The sequence below is a fragment of the Diceros bicornis genome, chromosome 14 (genome assembly GCF_020826845.1).
Source record: "Diceros bicornis minor isolate mBicDic1 chromosome 14, mDicBic1.mat.cur, whole genome shotgun sequence".
Classification (NCBI taxonomy): domain Eukaryota; kingdom Metazoa; phylum Chordata; class Mammalia; order Perissodactyla; family Rhinocerotidae; genus Diceros; species Diceros bicornis.
Genome location: NC_080753.1, coordinates 31,741,904 through 31,755,093, shown reverse-complemented (window position 1 = coordinate 31,755,093; position 13,190 = coordinate 31,741,904). Strand labels below are relative to the sequence as shown.

The 13,190-nt window shown below is 36.2% G+C and overlaps 1 protein-coding gene across 1 annotated transcript in view; it reads left to right on the top strand.

Annotated features, from left to right (window-relative positions):
- The first annotated feature begins 3,068 nt into the window (after positions 1–3,068).
- Positions 3,069–13,190, top strand: part of LOC131413290 (HLA class II histocompatibility antigen, DQ alpha 2 chain-like) — a 31,427-nt gene continuing 21,305 nt past the window's right edge. Inside the window, exon 1 of the mRNA XM_058553869.1 lies at positions 3,069–3,163. Coding sequence (XP_058409852.1) covers positions 3,069–3,163 — 95 coding nt within the window. The remainder of the gene's footprint in view (positions 3,164–13,190) is intronic.

The window sequence follows — 13,190 nt, the reverse complement described above, 5'->3', positions numbered from 1 at the left end:
ATTTCTGTGTTATTTGTTGTAATTTCTCTTCTTTCATTTCTGATTTTATTTATTTGAGCCTTCTCTTTTTTTTTCTTCATGAGTCTGGCTAAAGGTTTATCAATTTTGTTTATCTTTTCAAAGAATCAGCTCTTAGTTTCATTTATCTTTTCTATTGTATTTTTAGTCTCTATTTCATTTATTTCCACTATGATTTTTATTATTTTCTTTCTTCTACTGATTTTGGGTCATTTGTTTTTCTTTTTCTAGTTCTTTTTGGTGTCATGTTAGATTGTTTGAGATTTTTCTTGTTTATTTAGGTAGGCTTGTATTGCTATAAACTTCCCTCTTAGAATCACTTTAGCTGTATCCCATAGACTTTGCTATCTTTTATTTGTCTCCAGACATTTTTTTAATTCTCCTTTCATTTCTTTATTGACCAAATAGTTGTTCAGTAGCATTTTGTTTAATCTCCACATGTTTGTGACTTTTCTGGTTTTATTCTTATAATTGATTTCTACTTTCATACCATTGTGGTTGGAAAAGATGCTTGATATGATTTCAATCTTCTTAAATTTATTGAGATTTGTTTTGTGGCCTAATATGTGACCTATCCTGGAGAATGTTCCATGTGGATTCAAAAAAAAAAATGTGTGTGTAGGGCCGGCCCCGTGGCTTAGCGGTTAAGTGTGCGCACTCCGCTGCTGACGGCCCGGGGTTCGGATCCCGGGCGCGCACTGAGGCACCGCTTCTCCGGCCATGCTGAGGCCGCGTCCCACATACAGCAACTAGAAGGCTGTGCAACTATGACATACAACTATCTACTGGGGCTTTGGGGGAAATAAATAAATTAATTAATTAATTAATTTAAAAAAAATGTGTAATCTGCTGTTTTTGGATGAAATGTTCTGTATATATCTAAGTCCATCTGGCCTAATATGTCATTTAAAACCAATGCTTCTTTATTGATCTGTCTGGATGATCTACCCATTGACAGAGTTTTATAGTGGTGTGGGCGGTGTGTTAAAATTCCCTACTATTATTGTGGTACTATCAATTTCTCTTTCTATGTCTGTTAATATTTGTTCTATGCATTTAGGTATTCTTGTGTTGGGCATATAGATATTTACAAGTGTTATAGCCTCTTGTTGGATTGTTCCTTTTATCATAATGCAATGCCCTTCTTTGTCTCTTGTTACATTATTTTGTTTTAAAGTCTAATTTGTCTGATATAAGTATTGCTACATCAGCTTTCTTTTCATTTCTATTTGCATGGAATATCCTTTTCCATCCCTTAACTTTTAGTCTTTGAGTGTCTTTAGACTGAAATGAGTCTCTAGTATGCAACATACATATGGATCTAATTTTTTATCCATTCTGTCACCCTATACCTTTTGATTGGAGCATTTAGTCCATTTACATTTAAAGTAATTATTGATAAGTATGCACTTATTGCCATTTTGCTACTTTTTTTCTGGATGTTTTTGTAGTTCTTCTCCGTTCCTTTCTCCTTCTCTTGCTTTCTTCCCTTCTGATATGATGACTTTCTTTAGTGTTATTTTTAGGTTCCTTTCTCTTTATTTTTTGTGTATTTATTATAGGATTTTGCTTTGTGGTTACCATGAGTTTCATATATAATAATATATGTATATAGAAATCTATGTTAAGTTGATGGTCTCTTAAGTTTGACCTCATACTAAAAGCTCTACTTTTACTCCCCTCCTCCCCTATGTTTTATGTTTTTGATGTCATATATTACCTCTTTTAATTTTGTGCATTGTTTAACTTTTTATTGTAGATACAGAAGATTTTAGTACTTTTGTCTTTTGACCTTCATACTAATTTTATAGGTGGTTGATCCACTACTTTTACTGTATGTTTGTCTTTACAATTGATTTTTTTCTTTGATAATTTTCTTATTCCTATTTGTGGCCTTTTCTTTTCCACATAAAGAAATCTCTTTAACCTTTCCTATAAGGCTGGTTTAGAGGTAATGAACTCCTTTAGTTTTCCTTGTCTTGAAAACTATTTCTCTCTCCTTCCATTCTGAATGATAACCTTGCCAGGTAGAATATTCTTGGTTGTAGTTTTTTCACTTTCAGCACTTTGAATATTTCATGCCACTCTCTACTAGTCTGTAAGGTTTCTGCTAAAAAGTCAGCTGATAGCCTTATGGGTTTTCCTTTGTACATAACTTGTTGCTTTTCTCTGGCAGCTTTTAGGGTTCTCTCTTTATCTTTAATTCTTGGCATTTTAATTATAATGTGTCTTGTTGTGGGCCTCTTTGGGTTCATCTTGTTTGGTACTCTCTGAGTTTCATGTACCTGGATGTCTGTTTCCTTCCCCACGTTAGGGAAGTTGCCAGCTATTATTTCTTCAAATAAGTTCTCTGTCCCTTTGCCTCTCTCTTCTCCTTCTGGGACATCTATAATGCCACCATTAGTATGCTTGATGTTGTCACTGAGGTCCCTTAAACTGTCCTCATTCTTCTTAATTCTTTTTTCCTTTTATCTGTTCAGCTTGTGTGATTTCCTCTACGCTGTTGTTCAGATTGTTGATCCATTCTTCTGTGTCATCTACTCTGCTGTTGCTTCCCTCTAATGAATTTTTCATTTCCATTTTTGTATTCTTCAGCTTCGATTGGTTATTTTTTATATTTTCTAATTCTTTGTTGAAGTTCTCACTGTGTTCATCTATTTTTCTCCCGAGTTCAGTAACCATCCTTACAACCATTACTTTGTACTCTTCATCAGGTAGATTGTTTATCCCTGTTTTCTTTAGTTATTTTTCTGAGGATTTGTTCTCTTCTGTCACTTGGAGTATATTCCTTTGTCTCCTCATTTTGCCTACTTCTCTGTGCTTATTTCTATATACTAGATAGATCAGCTATGTCTCCCAATCTTGGAAATATGATCTTATTTGAGAGGTGTCTTGCAGAGCCCAGCAGTGTGCTCCTCTCTCATCACACTGCCAAATGCTTCAGGGGGAGCAGCCCCTGTGTGGGCTGCATGTACCCTTCTGTTGTGGTGTGGCTGCTACTGTGGGTAGGCTGGCCTGGCCCCCAGTCTAGCTGGTTGTGATGCCCAGCCATGTGCAGCTCTTACCGGCAGGTTATTGAGCAGGGCAAGCCACCTGCTCAACTGGCTGAGAGGTCTGGTAGCCTACAACTACTGCAGGTTCACCGGTAAGTGAGTCAGGCCCCCATTGTGGCTGGTTGCTAGGCTGGGGGTGCACAACTGTTGCAGCCCTCTTTGGCTAGCTGCACAGCCTAGCAGTGCCTTGGTGCCTCGGGTTCTCTGGTGGGTGGAGTAGGCCCTCAGTGAGGCGGGAGCACACCATGTGGCTGTGCTATTTTGCTCTTGGGCAGGGCAGGCACAGGCTGGCTGTGTGGCACTAAGGTGTACAACTGCCTCAGGTGCACTGATGGAAGTGGCAAGCCCCTGGGATGGCAGTGCACAATCATTTCAGATGCATTGATGGGGGAGGTCCCCTGTGTCATTGTTTGCAAATCCCAGTGGCACAAGTTTGCTGCAGGCTCACTGGTGGGTGGGGCAGACCTCTGCACTAACAGGAGACAGGAAGGATTCCAGTGGTACCTGCCAGCATCTGTGTCAGCATGGTGAACTAGGTCACAATAATGGCTGCCACCAGTGTCTGAGTCCCTGGGGGGTGGGCCCAGCTGCCTCTTGCCTCTCCAGCATGCACTTTGAGCTTAGTAAGTGAATCTCTTTTACCAATGGACTATGTACTTTTCTCTCTGGTGTTTTTGTGCTGGTTTCCAGGTCAAGTGAGTGTGTGTGTGGGCCTTTAAGAGCAAGTTTTCATTTACCCGAAGTTCTATAGTTTTCCTGGGCATATTACCCATTGGTTTTCAAAGCCAGGTGTTTTGGCATATCACCTCTCTTGTGCTGGATCTAAGGGTTGGGGTGCCTAATGTGGAGCTCAAATTCCTTGCTGCTCCAGGAAAAGCTCCATACCTTTGAGATCACTCCTGACTGTGAAGGCCTGTGTCTAGGGTATGGTTTTTTCCCTCAGCAGGACTGTATCTCTGCCTCTTCCATCCATCTCTATGTTGTCCTTCTTGTTGTAGAGGTTCTTTTCATCTAGTTTTCAGATCTCTCTCAGAGGAAATTGTTCCACAAGTGGTTGTAGGTTTGTTGTGTCTATGGAAGGAGGTGAGCTCAGGATCCTCCTATGCCACCATCTTCAAAACTCTCTCCTGAAAACCTCTTGAAATCTTTTGACCATTTTTAATTGGGCTGTTTTTTTCCTCTCATTACCAAATTGTAAGTGTTCTTTATATATTAAAGATAAAAATTCTTTGTCAAATATTTGTAAATATTTTTCCCACTCTGTGGCTTACCTTTTTATTTTTGTAATAGTATCTTTGGAAAACAAAATTTTTTAATTTTATGCTTTCTGTTTGTTACTAAATCTTTGCTAAACTTAAAGGCACTTAGATTTTCTCCTATGTCTTCTTATAGAGCTTTAATAGTTTTCACTATTATGTTAAGGGCAATGATTCATTTGAGTTAATTTTTGTATGGTAAAAAATTTGCATTGTTGTTGCTGATTAAGCTCTTTTCTGTCAGCTTCCTAAGGGCAAAGTCTGGGTGGATATCCCTGTGTTCTCAGAACTTATAATGCCTAGTATCTGAGTAGGAGATAAGGGTCTATGTTCAACTTTTTATTGATAGATATTCAATTGTCTCAGCACCAATTGTTTAAAAGATTACCATTTTCCCCATTGAGTTGCCTATGTATCTTTGTCAAAAGTTGATTTTATACATAGAGGTCTATTTCTGGAATCTCTATTCTGTTCCATTTGTCTATATATTTATCTTTATACTAATACCACTCTGTCTTGATGTAGCTGTATGAAAACATCTTAAAATCAGTAGTATAAACCTTCCAACTTTATCCCTATTTTTCAAAATGCTTTTGCTATTCTATGTCCTTCACATTTCCATATAAATTTAAGAATAAACATCAATTTCTTCAATAATTGAAATAATTGGATTGCAATTGTATTGAAGCTATACATCAATTAGGAAAGAATTGATATATTAACAACGTTGATTCTTCTAAACTTTGAACATGGTATATATCTCCATTTATTTAGGTATTCTTTAATTTCTCTGGGAAATGTTTTGCAGTTTTCAGTATACAGATTGTACCATCTCCGTCAAGTTTATCCCTACATGTTTTATATTTTCAATGCTATTGTAAATGAAAGTTATAAATTTCAATTTTTGATTGTTCATTGATAGTACATAGAAATAAAATTTGTAATCTTTATTGAACTTGTATCCTGCAGCCTTACTAGACTCACTTTTTCCTTATACTGGATTTTTTGTAGAGCCCATAAGATATTCTATTACAGGGACTGACAAACTATGACCAGTGGGTCAAATCCAGCCAACCATTGTTTTTGTACAATCTATGGGCTAAGAATGATTTTCACAGTTTTAAATGGTTTCACTTTGGATAGTTATCAAAGTATCTACATAATATCCTTGATTTTGCCTCTTAGACCACAAAGTCTAAAATGTTTGCTATCTACCCCTTTACAGAAAAAATTAGCTAATCCCCATTTTATAGAGTCAATCATGTTATCTGTAATAAAGACAAATTATTTTGTCCTTTCCAATTGGCGTGCTCATTGTTTCTTTTTCTTGCTTTTTGCGCCAGATAAAACCGTCAGTATTGTATTGCCTAGAAGTGGTGAAAGCAGAAATTTTTGCCTTGATCTCAATCTTAGGGGGAAAGAATTCATTCTTTCAGGAGTAAACTTGTTATCAGTGGGTTTTTCTTAGATGCTCTTTGTCAGATTGAGAAAGTTCCCTTACCTAGCTTGCTGAAAATTTCTATCATGAATAGGTGTTGAATTGTGTCAAATATATTTTTTGCATTAATTGAATGGATAGTTTTTCTTGTTTTTGTCTGATAATATAGTGAATTACTTTGACTGATTTTTGAATGCTAAAGCAAACTTGCGTTCCTTGTATACACTCCACGTGGTCATGCTGTATTCTGATTTTTATAGATTGTTGGATTTGATTTGCTAAATTTTATTAAGAATATTTTGTATCTATGCTCATGAGGGATATTGGTCTATAGTTTTCTCTTCTTGTGGTGTCTTTGATTTTGGTAAAGGATAATAATGGTATTATAAAATGAGTTGAGATGTATTTCTTCCTCTTTTATTTGCTGGAACATTTTGTGTAATGGTGTTATGTCTTCCTCAAATGCTTAGAAGAGCTTGCTAGTTGAAAACACCTGGGCCTGAAGTTTACTTTAGGGAAGGATTATAGCTACAAATTCAGTTTCTTTATTAGATATAGGGTTGTTTTAAGTTATTCCATTTTCTCAAGTGACCTTTGGTAGTTTGTAGTTCGTATTTTTCAAGGAGTTTTCCCATTTTATCCCAGTGGGCCAATTTATAAAGTTTTTCATATATTCTTTTTATTATAATTTTAATTTCTGCACAATCTGTAGATGGCCCTTCTCACATTGTTGATATTTGTAAATTGTGTTTTCTCACTTTCTTTCCTGATCAGACTCACTAGAGGTTTGTTAATTTTAGTGACCCTCCCAAAGAATTGTATTTTTGTTTCATTGATTTTTCCCTATCATTTTGTCTGATTTGTATCCCATTGATTTCTACTCTGATCTGTACTATATCCTTTCTTCTGCTTAATTTGGGCTTAAGTTTCTTTCAATTTTCCAGTTTCTTCAGGTAGAAACTTGGTCCATTGATTTGAGACTTCTTCCCATTTCTAAAATAAGCATTTAATGCTGTAATTGTCCATTGAAACACTGCTTTAGATGTAATGCATAAATTGTGATATATTGTGTTTTATTTCATTCATCTCAAAATACTTTCTAAATCTTCTTCTGATTTTTCTTCTTTTTTTTAATTATTTTATTGAGGTCATAATGGCTTATAACACTGTGTAGTTTCAGGTGTACATTATTATTTATCAGTTTTGTATAGACTGCATTGTGCTCACCACCAATAGTCTAATTTTTATCCATCACCATATATATGTACCCTTTTACCCCTTTCACCCACCCCCAATCCCCACTGGTAACCACTAATCTGTTCTCTTTATCCATGTGTTTGTTTATCTTCCACACATGAGTGAAATCATGCAGTGTTTGTCTTCCTCTGTCTGGCTTATTTCACTTAACATAATACTCTCAAGGCCCATAAATTTTGTTGCAAAGGGGATGATTTTGTCTTTTTTATGACTGAATAGTATTCTATCACTTTATTCAGAAGTAGTGTGTTTCTTAGTTTACAAATATTTGTAATATATTTTTGCTTTAATTTCTAATTTAATTTTATTTTGGTCAGTGAAAAAACTTTGCATGATTTTAATCCTCATAAATCCATTGATCTTTAGATTTACCCCTCAAAACAGCACAATTTAGAGTCCATTCATGTTAAAATTACTCAATAAAATAGCAATGTGTGGATACTTTCTTGATTATATGTGTATGTGTGTATGTCCCATTGCAGTAAAGGGAAGGCATGAAGGTTTTATTAAAATACATCTCTAGTGTTAAATTTTTAAATTATGTACATATATACTTCTGATAATTTTTAAATATAAATTATAAAATATCACTCTTTCTGAAGTATCAAGAATGCATTATATAATGGCAGAGGATAATGAAAGCTCAGTGTGAAAATGGATAGTGGCTTGCACTAGAGTGGTGGCAGTTATTATTTTTTTAAGCATGCAATTTTATAGTAGCAATCTCTTACCTGTTAGGACACATAAGACACTGAGCTCCTTGGTCTTCAGGCAAAAGCAGGCTTTAAGTCCTGCTCCACTTCATGCTTCTTTGCTTCTCAAACATACAACAGCACATCTCAGATTGCACCATATTTTGGAAACATGGAAGGAATAGTCAGGAAAATAAGAGCTAGCCCTGTTGCCACCCTCTAGGAAGGAACGCTGGCCTCTCCAAGTCCAGATCTCTGAAAGTGAGATGAAGAAGGCAAAGTCTCAGCTTGCGTTGAATTTCTAAAATGCAGTGTCTCCACCTGCTGGTCCATGCAACCCAATTAATATCCTTACAGCTGTCAATATCTTAGGACACTAAGAGAGATATGGAACTTCCAGGAGAATCAATGTGGGCTTTAGCAGTTTTACATCAAAAGAAAAAAAAACCATAACTCCAAAATTTTTGAAATGTAATTTAGGTCTCTAAGAGTGTGGCAATGAGAATTTTGCCATACAGGGCAGATTTTAAAATAACACTCTCATCAGCAATCCCTTTCTCCAATATCTACTCCTCAGGGCTTCTGGTCAGATTTTCTTCTTTCCCTTGTCTCTCTTCCGTCTCCCTACCCAAAATCTCCTCTCTTTCTCTGCCTTCCTAAAACACCCAGCTACTTGTATAAAGTTAGATTCCTTGGTTTTGCATTGTTTTCAGCTTCTGATATTTCAGATAACAAATCTCTTTCCTGCCTGGTTCCTGTCCTTCTATATATAAACTATTTGCTAGTTAGCTTGTTTTTTTCCTTTCTTGAAGCTTTGAGAGAAATTTTTTATTGGCATTGTTTGTTTTTCTTTTGTTTCTAGTCTCATAGTCAAAAAGATTATCACTACATGTGTAACTATCTGTATATTTTCATTATTCCTGCTTGATGCCTTTAAATTGCATGAATCTTATCCATCCAAAAACTAAAGTCTTCCCTTAGCTCAGGAAAAGGCTTTCTATTATTTCTTCCATTATATTCTCTTCTACACATATTATGTAGCAACTGGAGGATGCTGTACAGAACTTCTTCAATATATTTTTTCAATTTTATGTGACTCAGTGTAGCTAGAACAAAGGTCCAGTTTTTCTTTGTTCTCTCTTTCCCATCCACCTATATTTTTACAACTATAAGGCCATTACCTGAGTAGTCTAATTGATAACTGCTTACATAGCACTTCTTTACCTGCCTTAAATAGTGCTCTCTCATTGCCTTCAAGAATGAAAGCACTTTAAAATTAATCTACTTTAATGTTATCTTATTCTTTCCTCTCTTCTTTAAGAATTCCAATATACGTATTTCGCCTTCTTTTGCCTGCCTTCTGTATGAATCACTGTATCACTGTGGCAGACACACTTCAGAAAGATCAAATGGCTGGAGAATTCAGTGACGCAAAGGGCCCTCTCAAGAGATTAAAGGTGTTCCTCACCCATCCTCTTAAGTGTTGTCCCTCAGACATCTCAGCAGGGACCAACACAGAGAACTGATTGTCTCAGAAAGATTGATAGATGTGGATTTTGTCTAATGAAGTGAATCAAAAAAATACACAGAAGACACACAAAGTTTTTAAGAACTACTGCTGCCAGGAATGAAAGGGAGAAAGTAAAAAATGAAAGGAGGCTATCGGACTCCCAAAATTCCACTGTCAGGAAGCAGTCTGATAAAACTACTCAGCTGCAAACAAGTGCTACCTTCAGGAGAAAAGAAGGATGACTCAGAAGGCAGAACCAAGAATCCTTTGAGAGCCAAGAGCCACTGAGGTTTAGTCAGGGAAATAAGAGCTGACAGTGTTGCCATCCTTTAGGAAGGAATGCTGGCCTTTCCCAATCCGGACTAGTGAAAGTGAGATATGGGATTATTTCTAATCAAGCAACTCAGGCTGGAGTTTTCCCAACTGGAATTCAGAACTGCCATGCACCAGTGACTCCTTTTTACTTTCCTCTTTCTGCCCTTTTGAATAGGAATACTGTCCCTCAATTTTAAGTTTGGTGTATTGGAGGCAGATGACTTGTCTCTAGTTTCACAGGTCCACAGACTGAGAGGAATTGTGCTCTAGGAGTTGTACTTAAGGAATTACCACCAGGAACCTTATCATCATCTGGACCTGATTTAGATGATGAGATTTGGGGCTTTGAGCTGATGCTATAATGGAATGAAACTTTGAGGGACCTTGTGTTGGAATGGATGTATTTTGCATGTTGGAGGGACATGAATCATTGGGAGCCAGAGGGTGGACACACTCTAAAGTGACCCCCAATGAGTCATGCTCTTGTGTAATCTCCTCTAGTGAAAGTTGAAGGGACCTGAGACTTGCTTCTAACCAGTATAATATGGCAAAAGTGATGAATGTCACTTCCTTTATTAGTTATGTTACATGGCAAACGTGATAGAATGACATTTCCTTGATTAGGAAATAGGGCAAAGCTGATGGGATGTCAATCCATGATTATGTTTTGTTGTATAAGACTTCACTTTAGCGTGCTGGAGAGAAAGACTCTTTGCTGACTTTGAAATACACTTCATATTTTCAGAGGGCCTGGGAGAGGGCAATGTGGCAGGGAGCTGCAGGTGCCCTCCAGGAGTTGAGAGTGGCCACTGGCCAGCAGCCAGCAGGAAACAGGGACCTGAGTGCTGCCTTCTTGAGTAGATGAATACTACCAACAACCTGAATGAGCTTGGAAGCGGATTCTTCCCTAGTCAAGCCTCTAGTTAGGAACGCAGCCTGTCCACACCTTGACTGCAGCCTGTGAGACCCTGTGCAGAGGAGCCAGTTAAGTTGAGACTGGACTTCTGACCCACAGATACTATGGGAAAATAGATGAGTGTTATTTTAACCTGCTATTTGTGGTAATCTGTTATGCAGCACTAGAAAACCAATACAATCACTAATACCTGTTTACCTATTTTATTTCATTGTCATTCTCTTAACTCTTTTTATGCCATTTGGCAATGCCTCTTGTGTTTTAATTTGAATTTGTTACCCATTTGCAATTTAGTCTTCACTTCTGAAACAATTTTGTCTTTTTTAAATTATTTTCTTTCCTGAGTTCAGTTAACTCTCATTTCACTATTTCTTTTTTTCTTTCCATCTAGTTCCTTGGTCTTTAGTTTCTAATTTGAATTTTTTTCAATTCATGAAAGCCTGATTCAATTTGGGGCAAAATGTTACAGTTCTCTTCTGCTTCACTGGTGTTGATGATGTGCTTGTTGTTCTTGTTCTCATTCTTGTTTTAGAGAAAATATGCACCATATGATAGTAGCTTTAGTGGATCACATCTGCAGTTTTGTGTTCATTCTGGATTGTTTACGTTCCTGGACCAGCAAAAACAGTAGTATGTAGGCTAGAGTAAGAAAGTTTGTGGCTTACTAGGTTCTTAATTCAAGATCATCTTCTTCAGTTAGCACAGTGAAGTACAGTTTTATTAATAACAGATATCTTTGGGGAGGAGAAGAGGTTGAGAAATTTTCTGATTTTGTGATTCTCTGTTGTTTCTGAAAGTAATTTAATGCCCCCCACTTGCTTCTTTCTTCCCTTTACTACCATTCTTCTTAGGGACCCTCCAAGGTTTAAGTCATCACTTCACTCCCTGCATGAACACCTTCTCAAGGTATTCTCCATGAGAATCACCTTCTCTGATTCTCCCTACATTCAAGTTCCTTTGTTTGGATTCCACAGCAAGCAGTGCACTTGTGTACCATGTCCCAGTCTTGCTTTCCTACTTTCCCTACTCAGAAGAAAATGCTATTTTTACAGAATGGTTTTCTCTCTGCCCATTCCCCCTAGTCACTACTCCATTCTTTTGTTTTCCAGTCATGCGGGCAATTCTGACATGGTCTCCAAATTTTGCTTAGCTGGATTTGGGTATTTTTTTCCCTGCTTATCTGTTAATTCAAAGTTCATAGCATTTTCTGTCTTCTAGTTACACATACTGGAGTTTACACATGATTTTCTCGTCTGCCTTAGAGCATAAATCATGAGTACAGTTGGATGATTGCTAACAAAGTGAACACATTAATTGGACCAATATTCACATCAAGAAATGGAATATTTACCTCAAATTCAGGAGTCCCATCATGCCAGTTTCCAGTGACTTCCTCCCCAAGGGTAGCACTAGCCTGATTTTTAGAAGTATGGATTAATATTGCCTGTTTCAAGCTTTACATAAATGAAGTCATGCACTATGTAGTCATTTGTATCTGGCTCCTTTCATTCAAAAATATGTCTGTGAGATTCATCCATGTTGTTGCTGTAAGAATAGAGCATACATTCTTATAAATATCTGTTGTATACACATTCTTAAATTTTTTTGTATATTTTACTCGATGTATATTTTGTAGTCTCTCATTAGTGGTTATATTGATTAGCTCCATTATAATCGTTCTTTTATTTGCTTTTTGATGAGCATATAAACACAATTCTTTTGGGTATATACCTAGAATAGAATCTCTAGGTTTTAGTGTATGCATATGTTCAGCTTTAGTAGATTCTGCCAAAGAGAATTTTTTAAAAGTGTTTGTACCAATTACACTCCCACCAGTGGTATATGAGAATTCTAATTGCTTCACATACTTGCCAAAGCTTAATATTGTCTTTTTTTCTTATAGCATTTCTGGTGAGTACATAGAGATATCACATTGTAAATTTAAATATCATTAATCCAGTGATTAATGTGGTTGAGTCCCTATTTACATGTTTTTTGGTCACTTGGATATTCTCTTTCATAAAGTAGCTATGAAAGTTGTTTATCCACTTTCCTATTGTATTTTCTGCCTTTTTGAACTGATTAATAGAAATTTATTGTATATTCTGGATACGAACCCTGTTGTTGAACATATTCATTGCGAACATCTTGTCCCACTCTTTGTCTTGAAATTTTATCTTTAATGAGTTTCTTTCATAAACAAAAGTTCTTAATTTTTATGTGTCTACTTGCCATGTTTTCCTTTACTGTTAGCATTTTGTTATGTAGTTTGAGAAATCTTCACCTATACCAATATCATGAAGATATTCTTTTCTATTTTCTATTAATAGGTTTTATTATTTTACCATTTACATTAAGAAGCACAGTTCATCAGAAATTGATTTCTGGATAGGTGTGAGATGGAGTTTAGGATTCATTATTTTTCCCCATAGATATTACTTTGACCAAGCATTATTTTATTTAAAAGACAACAATTTCACGGCACAACAATGTCACTTTTATCATAAATCAGGTAATCATATCTGTGAGAATTTGTTTCTGAATTCTATTCTATTCCATTGTTCTACTTGTTTATCTCTGCAATAAGAATGCAGTCTCAGTTATTGTAGCTTCTTAAATTGGTCTTGAACTTGGCAGTGTAAGTCCTTCACATTTGACACATACTTTTACAATTCCTGGCTATTTTGGGCCAATGATCCTATGATTTTTGCATTTCTATATAAATTTTAGAATTA